Genomic DNA, 16,326 nt, shown 5'->3' on the forward strand with positions numbered 1-16,326 from the left:
ATATTTTATGTTCTTTTTCTTTGTATACCCTTATTATTACAATAGGAAGTTACACTCCTTTTTCCTTTCTGCCCTAGTGTATTCCTTTTATCATCTCTTCTCTTTCCACTCTTAAAACCCTCAGAATAGTACCAATCTAACCCCAGGTCCTATATTTTTCTTATTTAATTCTTGGACACTTTGATGACATTAAAGTTCTGAAAGGATGCTCTGTGTCTTCTCCCCATATTAGAATGTTTTCACTACATATTAGCATGCAGTTGCTTTCATTCACTCAAATAAATTAACTTTTAGATTTCTCTGGACCCTCACATTTGTATTTAAAATTTTCTGCTCAGTGCTGGGCTTTTCATCAGAAATACTTGAAAGTGGGGTGACTAGCTGGCACAGTGAATAGAGCACTGACCCTGGAGTCAGGAGAACCTGAGTTTAAATCCTGCCTCAGACACTTGACACACTTACTAGCCAAGTGACCTTGGGCAAGTCACTTAACCCCAATTGCCCTGCCCTCCCCCCTCCAAAGAAGAAAAATAAAAACACATACTTGAAAGTCCTCTATTCCATTGAAGGTCCATCTCTCCTCTTCCCTCCCTCCTCCCCTCCCCCCCACATAGGATTATATTCAACTTTGCAAGGTAAGTTATTCTTGGTTGTAAGCCTGTATCTTTTGGTTTTTGGAATATTATATTCCGAGAATTACTCTCATTTATGGTAGGAGCTTCCAGATCTAATGTGAATCTGACTGATTCTTTGGTACTTGAAGTGTTTTTCTTTATTGCTGTAGGAGCCCTGGATTTTAACTATGATATGCTTATGGATTTTTCCTTTTGGTGTTTCAAGAGGTGATTTGTGGATTCTTTACTTTTTTCTTTTGTTCTAATAGATCTGAGTAGTTTTCGTTTATGATTTCTTGAAACATCATGTCTAGGCTTTTAGAAAAATAATCATGGGGCAGCCAGGTAGCACAGCGAGTAAGAACACCGGCTCCAGTGTCAAGATGACCTGGGGATCGAATCCGGGCTCAGACACTTAGCACCCACCCAGAAACACCTGGCCGTGTAACCTTGAGCAAGTTACTTAACCCCAATTGCTTAGGGGTGGCCAGGTGGTTCAGCGAGGAAGAGCACCAGACCTAGTATCGGGATGACCTGGGGATCAAATCCAGGCTCAGATACTTGGCACTACTCCCAGAAATAACTGGCCATGTAACCTTGAGCAAGTTACTTAACCCCAATTGCTTTAAAAAAAATAAAAACAAAAAAAAAAATCATGGTTTTCAGGGAGTTTGTTGATTCTTTAAATATTTCTCCTTGACTTGCTTCCCAGTTCAACTGTTTCTGATATCATATACCTCATATTTTCTTCTATTTTTCTAGTCTTGATTTTGTTCTGCTATTTCTTGCTTTCTTGTTGAGTAATTGATTTACCTTTCAGATCAAATTTAAAATCCTCTATTTGGCTTTTTAAGTCCTTTATAATCTGGCCCCCTACCATTTTCCTTGTCTTCTTACACTTTATTCTGTCCCTCTCCCTTCCCCCTATAGTCTGTGATCCAGTGATGCTGGCCTCCTTGCTTTTCCTTATGTAAAACACTCAATCTCCCAACTCTGTGTATACCTGGAATTCTCTCATTTTTGTCTCTTGGTTTTTCTGACTTCCATCAGGTCCCAGCCAAAATCCTACCTTCTGTAAAAAGCCTTTCCCCTTTAGTCAGCTAGGTAGCACAGTGGATAAAATGCTAGGCCTAGAGTCCAGAAGACCTGAGTTCAAATCCAGTTTTCGACAGTTATTAGATGTGTGATCTTCACCATCCACCTCTCAGAGTTGTTATAAGGATCAAATGAGATAATATTTATAAAACAATTAAGTAGAGCACCTGGCACATAGTTCCTTCCTAATTCCCTTTATAATGTTAGTGCCTTCCTTCTAAAATTATCTTGTCTTATCTCTATCTTGTTCCACAGTTGCTTACTTACTATCTTCCACATTAGATTGTGAGTTCCTTGAGCACAGGGACTTTTTTTTGGCCTTTCTTTGTATCTACATTGCTTAGCACCATGCTTGGCACATGGTAGGTGTTTAATAAATGCCTGTTGTGTTGACTTTACTGTCCTTCACATACTCTGTGATTCATTGATATTGGCATCATTTTTATTTCTCTCATTTGGCATCTTATCTGCCAACTTTGCTCATTTTCACTGACTATACTCCTTGCCTTCACTTCTTTCCTTCCTTTTCTCTGTCTCCTTGCCTCCCTTGATTCCTTCCTTCCTTTCTTTTTTTTTTGAGGGGCATTTGGGGTTAAGTGACTTGCCCAAGGTCACACAGCTAGTTTTTGTCAGGTCCTCCTGACTCCAGGGCCGGTGCTCTATTCATTGCTCCACCTAGCCGTCCCACTTCCTTCCTCCCTCCCTCCCTTCCTTCCGTCCTTCCTTCCTTTCTCCCTTTCTTTCATTCTCTTCCTTCCTTTATTTCTCTTTCTTTCTTTCTTTCTTTCTTTCTTTCTTTCTTTCTTTCTTTCTTTCTTTCTTTCTTTCTTTCTTTCTTTCTGCTTTTTTGGAGAGGGGGAAGGCAGGGCAATTGGTTTTAAGTGACTTGCCCAAGGTCACAGGGCTAGTAAGTGTTAAGTGTCTGAGGCTGGATTTGAACTAAGGTCCTCCTGACTCCAGGGCTGGTGCTCTATTCACTGCACCATCTAGCTGCCCCCTCCCATTATTCCTTTCAACAAAACCCTGTCTTCTGCAAGAGTCCCTTTCTGATCTCCCTTTTAATGCCTACTCTCTAAAATTATCTCCAATTTGTTCTGTACATATTTTGTTTGTACACAATTGTTTAGATGTTGTCTCCCTCATTAGAATATAACCTTGAGAACAGATCCTGTTTTTACTTCTTATCTCCAGCCCTTAGCATAGTGAATGGAACAAAGAAGACAATTAATAAATATTTGTTGATTTGTTTTTTTTTCCTGAATGTTTGATTCTGGTGGGAGATAGAATAGCACAATGAAAAAGTGTTAGATTTGCAGATAAAGGCCTTAGGTTCTAATATCAGTTCTTCCACTCATCAGTTTCTTGAAACCTTAGGTTTTCTTTATCTGCAAATGAAGATGTTGAATTAGATAGCTGCTAAGGCCCTTTCCAACTCTAAATTTATGGTTCTTATTTATTTATAGAATTACTCATCATTGCGGAAGATCTGAGACCCAAAGCTAAAGGGAAAGAAATGAGAGTTAGCTCTCACTTTCTTGGACTTTGGGTTATGCCTGTACTTTCGATACCAGAGTATTGTGTTATAAGATGGTACAATGAGCAGTGTTGCAACTGGGGGAAATTATTTTCACCAGAGAAAAAAAAATAAACACAGAAAGAAAAACATTGATTAGCCAGAGTCACAAAGTATCAGTTGGAGAACCCGAGATTAAAATTATCCTTGAGTTGACTATTTCTCTTACCTTCTTAGATGTTCAGGATCCATTTGCAAAGAGAATTAGATTGAATGGAACTTTTTTATTCTTTAGCAATGTGCCTCAAAGGACCAGTGTCTCAATTTCTGTAGGTCATCTGAAAATATTTCCTTTAATCTGCCCTGAGTCCAGGATAGTGGTGGGGAATCTGCACCCTTGAAATCACATGTGGTCCTTTAGGTCCTCAAGTGAGGCCCTTTGACTGAATCCACACTTCATAGAACAAATCTCCTTAATAAAAGGATTTGTTCTGTAAAACTTGGACTCATTTCTAAGGCTGCACCCAAAGACCTACAAGGCCGTGTGTGACCTCAAGACCACAGGTTCCCCATCCCTAGGATATCAGCAGGATATTAGACTTGTGCCTTTAATGGGCTTTGAATCTCCTTCAAGTAGCATTTTGGGTTCTTTGTGCCATCTTAAGCTAATAATCCATAATCTTCTCTTCCAGGGGATTCAGCAAACAGAGTAATGGGTGGTGCCATGCAACTTACTTTCCGGAAAATGGCCTTTGATTACTATCCTTTCCACTGGGCAGGTATGGATATCTTGAACAGAGAAGGAATTACAACATTGCTCTAAGGCCAGAGGATGGAGCCTCAGTTTCTAGGTTTCAGTCCCTAATATTTGGGAGAGTCAAAGTTAGGTTATCGTTTTTATTGCTCACAAGGATGTTTTAGACTTCTTCCTCGAGGCATCATTTTACTGTTCTTATAGAGATTTTGGTGTAAATTGTCCATTGGCAGGGAACAATGAAAGTGGGAATGATGAGGACTGTGCTATATGCTTCAGCTAGACTTCATGCCCATCAAGACAAGATCTTTTCGAGGGCCTGGGGATCAGCACTTGAATGCGGTGAACCTTGGGCACATTCATCAAACAAATTTAGCAAAATTTCATCCATTATTATTACTTTGTACAGAGCAATTAGGCTCTGCTAAGGGAGGTAGAAGGATTAGAGAAGACATAGTCCTTGAACGGTCCCTGACTTTGTGAATTTTGTATAAGAGATGACAAATACACAGATAATTATAATACACAGTAATTCATGATAAGCACATTAAAGAGTACAAAGAAAGTATTATGTGAAATCTGAAGTGAAGGGAAAGCCATTGTCTACTGAGTAGATCAGAGATGACTTCCTGGAGTAGGTAGCACTCCAGTTGTGCTCCAAAGACTAGCTCAGGGACTTCCAGCAGTCCTGTTAAGTAAAAGTTTGCATTTAGCTTTTCCCTATCATCTCAAGAATAAGGAATACATCAAATTAAGTAAAAGAACAGCAATTAAGAGGAAAAGAATTCTACAAAGTTTATCCTGACATACAATAAAAACAGTAAAAGCCCACAGTCTTCCACCTTTGCCCCTGGCCTAGTGTTGTAAGCTCCATGTAGGGGAACTGCAAAAACAGAACCTCAGCAAAGGCTTTCATTAGTTACAATGATATAATTTCTATAGGTTCCTCATCTTTGCTTTGTACAATTTTTCCTTGACTTCATTAGGTGTAAGTGGGGAGAGAATATTCTGCCCTTCAGATAGAAGCACAGAAGTTAAGTCCCCGTAAGAAAAAAAGACCAATGGAGATAGTGAATAAATGAGTAAAAAAAAGAAAAATGCTTTGTAACAATGAAGAAATATCATGAAGTAAGAGAATCCCATGATAAAATTCTATTACAAAAGTGGCTAGAAAAAGGCAAATCCATACCTAGAATCTTAGTCAGCATGGCTCCTCATTATAGGTAACTAGATGTTACCTATAGATAGAGCACTAGGCTTAAGCCAGGAGGACCTAAGTTCAAATCCAGCCTCACACATTTCCTAACTGTGTGACCCTACGCAAATCATTTATCATCTATCCTAGTTTTCTTATCTGTAAAATGGGGATGTTATTAATATAAATGACAGGAAAAGGAATGTCTAAAAGAGGCAAGTATTATACTCAACAGCAAAAAGAAATAAATTACACCCAAGCATAACTTATTTTGTGAAGTTGAGCATAATGATTCAGGAGGAAATAGACTTGACAACTTTTAAGCATTCTTGTTAAGAAAACCAGACCTGGGAAGAGTCTTTGAAAAACAAATAAACAGGTAACAAACAAAAAGAAAAACAAAAAAACAAAAAAAATTTTAAGAAAGAAACACAAATTTGAACAGCTTGAAAGAGTTGTGATGAATCACTGTGTACATTTGGAGGGTAGAAAAGACATCTTTGCAGTCCTACCCTACCCTTTGTAATGGCTAGAGAATAAACAGAAGTTTTGTGCTCAAGAACTTACGAAAAATATTAATAAACTAAACATCATGTGGAAAAATAGGGAAGGACTTACTATTTCTTGTAACTGAAGTACCACAGGTAAAAAATTATTCAACCATAGAGATAGGGAAGTGAGAATCTCATAAATCAACCATACTCTTACCCAATCTGGGTAAAGAAAGGCTTAAAAATCTCATAGTGGTAGAAAGCACAGGGTCATAGAGTCACTTATCTTAGTGGAAGAGTAGGATTGAGGAATGGGATTACCTAAAACAAAATAAAATATAGCTATAGAGGGCTGATCACATTTTTATTTTAAGGAGGGCAAGGCATAGTTATTTACTTCTAGGCTGGAAGAAAAGAGGGCAAAGAAAAAAACTGGATTCAGATTGCTCTAAGCAATATAAGCTATGGATACCCAGTGTTGATTTGTCTTTTTTCTTTCTTTTTTCTAAAGAAAGAATTGTGAGAAGAAATATTAAAACAAGATCCTATGGAAAGAAAAGCAGACTTAATCAAAACTTCATATAAGTGGGATAAACTCATAAAATAGAAGAGGGTGCAGAAAAGGCTAGAAAGCAAAATCCAACAATTTCTATATATAAGAAGCAAACATAAAATAGTAATACTCAGAGTTAACATGAGTGGTTAGAGTGGGATTTATTATATCCAATCTGAATCCAAAAAAGTATGGCAGTCATCTCAAACAAGATAAAATGGATATGAATAAGAGAACAAGCAGAGAAACTACATTATGCTTAAAGGTACCATATATTATGAAACAATATCAATGTTAACTGCTCATGCATTAAATTACATGGCATCTAAGTACTAAAAAGAAAAACCAACTGAATTACAAAAAGACCTAGAGAGTAAAACAGAGTAAGTGCTAGGGGAATTCCATTTGCCTCTTTCAGAACCAAGAAAAATCTAACAGAAAAATAAAAAATGAAAATCTGAACAGAAGATTACAAAATTTAGATATGATAGGTTTTAGTGATTATTGAAAATGATTTTTATGTATTTATGTATTCATCATTATGCAACATATTTACAGAAATTGATCACATTCTAAGGCATAAAGAACTTAGTAAAAAGGCAGAATTATTTTAAAAAATAGCTTCTACAGACCATAATACAATAAAAATTAGAATTGATAAATGAAACATGAACAAAAAACTTAGACCTCAGTGGAGACTGATTAAAGTTAAACTCAAGAATGAGTCAGAAAACAAGTCATAGGATAACTAATTTTTAGAAATCATCTCAGTGAGACAACATAGCAGAATTTGTGGGGTATAGCTAAAAAAGTACTTGAGGGAAAATTTATATCTCTGAATGCATTAATAAGAAAGGAAAAGTATTAATAATTATGTACATTATATAATAAGTATATCTCTGGTGTGTTCTCCAAGACTCTGTCCTGTGTCCTTTTCTCATTTTCGTGTCCAAAACTGAACTGATTATCTTTCCCCCTTTACCATCCTTTTTTCCTAACATCCCCATTACTGTTGAGGTTACCACCATCCTTCCAGTCACCCAGCCTTGCAACTCAGGTTTTAAGGGGAGATTTCATAAATAAACACAGAAAAGAAGGAACCACACAAGACAAAGTTGACAATTTAAATAATATAAAATTTTAAAGCTTTTTCACATTTAGTACAACTAGCATAAGAAAAACTGTTGAGTGGTAATGAAAGTTTTATACCAAATATCTCTAATAAAAGTCTGATATTCAAACTGCATAGGGATTTTACACAAATAGAATGAATGAAAAAGCATTTATTTGGTGCTTACTTTGTTAAAGAACTATATGACTAAGAGACATTCCTTTTAGATAAGTGGTTAAAGGATATAAAGTTCAAAAATGTGAATTAAAGGTGGAGCCAAGGTGGCAGAGTAGAAACAGGACTTCCTAGCAGCTCTGGCTTCCACCTCCTCCAATACATGTAAAAAATGACTCTAAACAAACTTTAGAGGGACAGAACCCACAAAGTGACAGAGAGAAACAAATCTCCCACTGAAGGAAGCCCAGCAGCCCGGCAGGAAGGGTCCATTGCAGCACATTGGCAGCCAAGGGCAGTCCTGCCTGAGCCACAGTTTTTGCCCCAGGGTCTCCCCAAGAGCAGGGACTAGAGTAGACTGCATGAGAGTTAAATCACCAGCAGCTATAACAGTTTCCAGACTTATCGATCCATAAATGCCAAAGACAAAGTAAAAGGTCAGTGTGGAACTTGGTCCAGGGGAGGATAGAAGAGTGCACTCACCCCAGCTGCTACTACTGGAGTGAGAAGCTGAGGAGATGTGGTGTCTGCAGCTGGTGCCACGGCCACATGGACTCCTTCTGGAGCTCCTGGCCTGCAGATTGTAGGGGGACCAAGAGACCATTCAGAGGATAATTGCTCTTGCTTTGACCTGCTTGGATCCACATCACAGTCTTAGGTGGTGGTCCTGGGATGTGTGACCAGTGAGCCAGAGAGTGTGGCGCATGTAGAGAGGGTGCCCATCTAATAACTCCAGCAGCTGCAAAAACCCCAGTGATTTGGGACATTGCTCTCTCCATTCTGGAAGCAGAGTTCTACCGACGCAAAGAGCTCAAAAGTCAAGTAATTGACTGCCAGTATGAGCAAGCAACGGAAGCACAAACAGACAATAGAATCCTGTTTTGGGAACAAAAAGGATAAAGGCTTGGAGCAGGAGGAAGACATTAAAGTCAGAACCCCTGCATCAAAAGCCTCCAAGAAAAATATGGATTGGTTATAGGCCATGGAGGAGCTCAAGAAGGATTTTGAAAATCAAGTAAGAGAAGTGGAGGAAAAATCGGGAAGAGAAATGAGAATGATGCAAGAAAATCATGAAAAGTGAGTCAACAGCCTGCTAAAGGAGACCGAAAAATACACTGAAGAAAAAAACACCTTAAAAAATAGACTAACTTGGGCGGCTAGGTGTCGCAGTGAATAGAGCACTGGCCCTGGAGTCAGGAGGACCTGAGTTCAAATACAGCCTCAGACACTTAACACAAAAACTAGCTGTGACCTTGGGCAAGTCACTTAACCCCAATTGCCCTGCTTTCCCCCCTCCAAAACAAATTTTAAAAAATATTCTAACTCAAATAGCAAAAGAGGATCAAAAAGCCAATGAGGAGAAGAATGCTTTAAAAAGCCAAATTTGCCAGATGGAAAAGGAATTTCAAAAAGTCACTGAAGAGAATAACTCCTTCAAAATTACATTGGATAAATTGGACGCTAATGACTTTATGAGAAATCAAGATACTATAAAACAGATCCAATCAAATGAAAAAATAGAGGGCAATGTGAATATCTCATTGGAAAAAACACTGACCTGGAAAATAGATCCAGGAGAGATCATTTAAAAATTATTGGAGTACCTGAAAGCCATGATCTAAAAAAGAGCCTAAACACCATCTTTTGAGAAATTATCAAGCAAAATTGCCCTGATTTTCTAGAACCAGAGAGCAAAATAGAAATTGAAAGAATTCAGAGATCACCTCTCAAAAAAGATCCCAAAAAGAAAACCCCTTTTTTAATATTTTATATGTAATTATATATATATATTATATATGTTATATATGTATATAATATAAAATATATATTATATATATAATTATATAGCCAAATTCCAGTGTTCCTAGGTCAAGGAGAAAATACTGTAAGCAGTCAGGAAGCAGCAATTTGAGTATTGTGGAAACACAATCAGGATAACACAAGAGCTAGCAGCTTCTACATTAAGGGATCAAAGGCCTTGGAATATGATATTCCGGAGGTCAAAGGAGCTAGGACTAAAACCAAGAATCACCTACCCAGCAAAACTGAGTATAATGCTATAGGGAAAAATATGGTCATTCAATGAAATAGAGGACTTCCAAGCATTCTTGATGAAAAATCTGAGCTGAACAGGAAATTTGCCTTTTAAATACAAGAAGCAAGAGAAACATGAGAAGGTAAGCAGGAAAAAGAAACCATAAGTAACTTATTAAAGTTGAACTATTTACATTCCTACATGGAAAAATGATAATTGTAACTCATAAGACTTTTCTCAGTATGAGGATAGTTGAAGAGAATATATATGTATGCATACATATATGTATGTGTAGGAGGATGTATGTATATACAAATATATATGTGAGTATGGGCATTTCAGCCCATCAGCAGGATGAGTTGAATATAAAGTAATGATATCTAAAAAATAAAATTAAGAGGTAAGAGAGGAATTTATTGGGAGAAGAAGAAAAGGAGCAATAGATTAGGGTAAATTATCTCATATAAAAGAGGCAAGAGAAAACTGTTACAATGGAGGGGAAGAGCAGGAAGGTGAAAGGGAATGGGACAACCCGATTCCCATTGAATTTGGCCTAAGGAGGGAATAACATATAGTCTCATTAGGGCATCTTACCCTACGGGAAAATAGGGGGGTAGGATAGAAGGGAGGGCAGATTGGGGGAGAGGGTAGTTAGAAGCAAACATTTTTGAAAAGGGATAGGGTCAAAGGAGAAAATAGATTAAGGGGCAGGATAGGATGGAGGGAAATATAGTTAGTCTTTCACAATATAACTGCTATGGAAATGATGTGGGTAACTACACATATACAATCTATATTGAAGTGCTTATTTTCCCAGTGGGGGGTAGGTGAGGAGGGAAGAAGGGAAAAAAAATCTGGAACTCAAAAGTTTTAAAGACAAATGTTTAAAAAAAAAATTTTTTTTACACGCAACTGTATACAGGTACTAGGGTATAGAAACCCATCTTGCTATGGAAATGATGTGGGTAACTACACATATACAATCTATATTGAAGTGCTTATTTTCCCAGTGGGGGGTAGGTGAGGAGGGAAGAAGGGAAAAAAAATCTGGAACTCAAAGTTTTAAAGACAAATGTTTAAAAAAAAAATTTTTTTTACACGCAACTGTATACAGGTACTAGGGTATAGAAACCCATCTTGCCCTACTAGAAACTTAGGCGGGGTGAAGGGGGAAGATATGAGAGAAGAGATTGGGGAAAGGGGTATTCAGTAGGCTTGCTATTTTGGGGTGGGGGTAGAGGAAAGATGGTGAGAGAAAAATTATAATTCAAAATCTTGTGGAAATGAATGTTGAAAACTAAAAAATAAATTTTTAAAAAAATGTAAATTAAAACAGTGTTGAGGTTTTTTCTCATACCCATCAAAAATGGCAAAGATAATTAAATCTAGAAATAGTCATTGTCAGAAAAGGCTATGATGTTAAGTAAGATAATACACTGTTGGATGTGTGAATTGGTCCACCCTTCTGGAAAACAGTTTGGAATTATACAAGCAAAGTTACTAAACTCTTCATACCCTTTGATCCTACTACTTCCATCTTACTACCAGACGTGTATATTCCAAAGAGATCAATGACAAAGAAAGGTTTCAGATAGATCAAATACTTGTAGCTTCTATAACCTAGGTAAACATCCTAAAATACTGGTGCCTAACACTCAAAAGTGTGTTAGAACACCATACTTGCTTCACTCCATGGAATGATTTCATTTCTCTAGCTTGATAATTTATGAAAAGATCTCTGAGGAGTCCCCAGTCTGTTCAACACTTGAGCATAGTCCTTCCCCTTTTTGTACTTAGTCTAAAGTGATTGATTGAGATATGATCTCACCTAACTTAGGTGAAATCAGGCTAAAATAGAGAGTGGGGTAGTTTTGACACTCCTTTCCCTTTTTATATTACACTTTTTTTGGTAGTAAAGAATGGGAAACCAAGTGGTTACTCATTGATTGGGGAATGACTAAACAAACATGACGCGATTTTAATGGAATGTTATTGCGACAGATATGAGGAATTCATAGAAACCTGGAAAAATATTTGTGAACTGATACAGAGTGAATAAATAGAACCAGAAGAACAGTAAATATACACAATAAGTCAACAATGACAGTTAGAAAAGTAGTTGAGTGAAATTACATTGAAATTGGAGTAATTAAAAGATGAATAGTGGTTCTTAGAAACAGTTAATTAAAAATACATCCCTTCTTTTAGCAGAGAATTGGGGACTATGAGAGTAGAATAGAAGTTGTTGGTAGTTTTTGTTTGTTTAAGTGCTTTTCTTTGTTACAAAGGAATATTCTTTTCTGTGGAGGAGGAGATATGGTGGGTATATCTGGAAGTAATTAAGCTGTGAAAACAAAAGTCATCAATAAAGATAAAACTAAAAAACAAAAGGCATATATATTTACATGAGTGCTGTATATGGTATCCTTTTGAGAGCATGATGCAGTAAAAGTTACATGTAACAAAGGGCCATGGAAATACAGATTAAAAATTAACTGGAAACTAAATAATCTAATCCTAAAGAATGAGTGGATCAAACAATAAATTATAGAAACAATAACTTTATCCAAGAGAATGACAATAATGAGATAACATAACAAAACTTATGGGATGCAGTGAAAGTGGTTCTTAAGGGAAGTTTTATATCTCTAAATGCTTACATGAATAAAATGGAGAAAGAAGAGATCAATGAATTGGGCATACAACTAAAAAAGCTAGAAAAACAACAAATTTAAAATCCCCAATTAAATACCAAATTAGAAAATTTGAAAACTAAAGGCAAGATTAACAAAATTGAAATTAAGAAAACGATTGAAATAAAACTAAGAACTGGTTTTATGAAAAAAAAATAGATAAACCTTTGGTTAATTTGATCAGAAAAAGAAAGAAGAAAACCAAATTACTAGCATCAAAAATGAAAAGGGTGAATTCACCACCAATGAAGAGAAAATCAAAACAATAATTAGGAGCTATTTTGCCCAACTGTATACTAATAAATTTGACAATCTCAGTGAAATGGATGAATATTTACAAAAATATAAATTGTCCAGATTATTGGAAGAGTAAATAAAATACTTAACCCTATTTCAGAAAAAGAAATTGAACAAGCCATCATTGAACTCCCTAAGAAAAAATCCACAGGGCCAGATGGATTTACAAGTGAATTCTATAAAACATTTAAAGAACAATTAATTCCAATACTATATAAACTACTTGGGGGAAAAGATGAAGAAGGAGTCCTACCAAATTCTTTTTATGATACAAATGTGGTGCTGATACCTAAACCAAGAAAAGTCAAAACAGAGAAAGAAAATTATAGACCAATTTCCCTAATGAATATTTAAATAAAATATTAGCAAAGAGATTACAAAAACTTATCTTGAGAATAATACACTATGACCAGGTAGGATTTATACCTGGAATGCCAGTATTAGGAAAACTGTCAGCATAATTGACCATATCAACAACAAAATTAACAGAAACCATATGATTATCTCAATGGATGCAGAAAAAGCTTTTGACAGAATACAACACCTATTCCTACTAAAAACACTAGAGAACATAGGAATAAATGGGGTCTTCCTTAAAATGATAGGTAGCATCTGTCAAACCATCAGCAAGCATTATATGCAATAGGGATAAGCTAGAAACATTTCCAATAAGATCAGGGATGAAATAAAGATGTCTATCATTGCTACTTTTATTCAGTATTCTACTAGGAGTGTTAGCTTTACTTTTTGGGGGAGGGGGAAGGCAGGGCAGTTGGGGTTAAGTGACTTGCCCAAGGTCACACGGCTAGTAAGTATTAAGTGTCTGAGGCTTGATTTGAACTTGGGTCCTTCTGACTCCAGGGCCGGTGTCCTATTCACTATGCCACCTAGCCACCCCAAAATGTTAGCTTTTGCAATAAGAGAAGAAGAAGAAGAAATTGAAGGATAGGCAAAGAAGAAACAAAACTATCACTCTTCTCAGATAGGATTCTAGAGAATCAATTAAAAAATTACTTGAAATAATAACAAACTTAGCAAAGTTGCAGGATATAAAATAAACCCACATAAATCATCAGCATTTCTCTATATTACTAAGAAAGCCCAGCAGCAAGAGACAGAAAGAGAAATTCTATTTAAAGTTACTGTAGACATTATAAAATATTTGGGAATCTCTCTGCCAAAACAAACCCAGGATCTATATGAACATAATTACAAAACACTTTTCACACAAATAAAGGCAGACCCTAAATAATTGGAAAAATATCAGTTGCTTATGGGTAGGCTGAGCTAATATGATAATTACAATTGTACCTAAATTAATTTACTTATTCAGTGTCATACCACTCAAACTACCAAAAAATTATTTTATAGAGCTAGAAAAACCAATAACAATTCATCTGGATGAGCAAAAGCTCCAGAATATCAAGGGAATTAATGAAAAGAAATGCAAGGGAAAGTGGCCTACCTGTACCAGAACTTAAATTGTATCATAAAGCAGCAATCATCAAAACTATTTGGTACTCACTAAGAAATAAAGTGGTGTATCAGTGGAATAGGTTAGGAACACAAGACACAGTAGTCAGTGACTATAGTAATCTATTTGATAAATCAAAAGACTCCAGCTTCTGGGATAAGAATTCACTATTTGACAAAACTGCTTGGAAATAATATGGTAATAGTAATGGCAGAAACTAGGTATACACCAACATCTTATACCCTATACCAAGATAAAATGGGTACATGATTTAGGTATAAAGGCTGATACTATAAGCACACTAGGAAAAGAAGGAATAGTTTACCTTTAAGATCTATGGAGAAGGGAAGAATTTATGACCAAATAAGAGATAGAGAACATTATGAAATTCAAAATGGATGATTCTGATTCCACAAATTGAAAATTTTGCACAAAGCCAATGCAACCAAGATTAGAAGGGAAGCAGAAAGCCAGGAAACAATTTTTACAGCCAGTGTCTCTGATAAAGGCCTCATTTCTAAAATATATAGAGAACTGAGTCAAATTTATAAGAATACAAGTCACTACCCAATTGATAAATGGTCAAAGGATATGAACAGGCAATTTTCAGAGGAAGAAATTAAAGCTATCTACAGTCATGAAAAAATGCACAACTGATTAGAGAAATGCAAATCAAATCACCTCTGAAGTATTACATCATACCTATCAGATTGGCTAACATGACAAATGTTGGAGAAGATGTGGCAAAATTGGAACACTAAAACTGCATATCCTTTGACCTAGCAATACCACTTCTAGGGCTGCATCCCAAAGAGATCATAAAAATGGGAAAAGGACCCACATGTACAAAAATATTTATAGCAATTCTTTTTGTGGTGGCCAAGAACTGGAAATTGAGGGGATGTCCCATCAGTTGGGGAATGACTGAACAAGTTGCGGTATATGAATGTAATGGAATACTATTATGCTGTAAGATATGATGAGTAGGCAGACTTGAGAAAAACCTGGGTAGAATTATATGAACTGATGCTGAGTGAAGGAGCAGAACCAGGAGAAAATTGCACACAGTAACAGCCACATTGTGCCATGACTGACTTTGATAGACTTAGCTCTTCTCAGCAATGCAAGGATCTAAGACAACTAAAAAGGCTCATGATGGAAAATGCTATCTGCACTCAGAGAAAGAACTTTGGAGTCTGAATGCAGATGAAAATATACTATTTGCTCTTGTTTTCTTCTGTGTTTTTTTGTTTCTTAATTTTCATGGTTCCTCCCATTAGTTGTAATTCTTCTTTACATCATGACTAATGTCAAAATATGTTTAATATGAATGTATAAGTAAAGCCTATATCTGATTGCATGCCATCTTGGGAGGGGGAAGGAAATTTAAGACTCAAAATCTGTGGAAGTAAATGTTGAAAACTAAAAATAAATAATAAATTATTTTTAAATGGTCTGGGGTCCTCAGAGTAGAGCAGAAAAGCAGATGATAATGTGTCTTTTTAGTATAATTTCTACTAATAAAATCATATATGTTTCTGTAAATGATTTGTCAGGGAAGCAATAACTATGAGCAAAATTTTATGTATGTTGTCAAATGTAGTCACATGCTGAACTCTTTTATAGTGCTAGAGACTATAGTGGCAAGAATTTTCTTTTCTGGACAGTAGCTCTGACTGCTGCCATTTACCAGTACGCCTTTGGACTAATCACTTAATCTCTTAGGACTTCAGTTGCCTTACCTTTATGTTGAGGTGGTTGGATTAAGAGACCCCCAAAGTCCCTACTAGCTCTTAATCAATGATCCTGTGATCTTAGAAAAGGGGTACACTACTGATATAAAGTTGCATGATTTGTTGTGTTAGATATAGTCGTTTTCTTGGTTGTTTCCTTAACTGGTTTTCTTCTATTTCTTCCTTCTAAGGAAGGATTCTGTTGTGGGGAGGAGTTATCTGGCAGACATGACTGTGGTGTTAAAAAACAAAAAGTATCAAAATATTTTTTTAATGGGCAGGAATTCAATTGACAAAGGGAGGAGAGAACATATTAGGTATAGCAAACAGCATGAGCTAAGCTGTAAAAAATTAAGAAAGTCATTGACTTAAGTAGAGGTAAGTAGTGGGAGAAAATGGTGCAAAGGTATTCTGCTGCCTGATTGTGGAGGGCCATAAATACCAGCCACAGGGATTTGTTTTATTTGGGAAACAATAGGAAATCATTAAAAGGTTCTGTGTGGCAGAGTGATATGACCAGATCTTCTCACAAATGTCTTTATATAACTACCTAGCTGACAAATGGCATGAAGCATAGATTAGACGGGAAGAGAG

At 36.2% G+C, this 16,326-nt stretch overlaps 1 protein-coding gene across 4 annotated transcripts in view; it reads left to right on the forward strand.

Annotated features, from left to right (window-relative positions):
* Positions 1-16,326, forward strand: part of BLTP3A (bridge-like lipid transfer protein family member 3A) — an 88,783-nt gene that overhangs the window by 57,908 nt on the left and 14,549 nt on the right. For all 4 annotated transcript variants that reach the window (XM_069073493.1, XM_069073492.1, XM_069073494.1 and 1 more), the window contains one exon: positions 3,915-4,001. In XM_069073493.1, the coding sequence (XP_068929594.1) occupies positions 3,915-4,001 (87 nt within the window). The remainder of the gene's footprint in view (positions 1-3,914; positions 4,002-16,326) is intronic.

Source organism: Petaurus breviceps, unplaced genomic scaffold, assembly GCF_028583685.1.
Source record: "Petaurus breviceps papuanus isolate PSGF00001 unplaced genomic scaffold, PetGlider_PUasm1.0 90865, whole genome shotgun sequence".
NCBI lineage: Eukaryota > Metazoa > Chordata > Mammalia > Diprotodontia > Petauridae > Petaurus > Petaurus breviceps.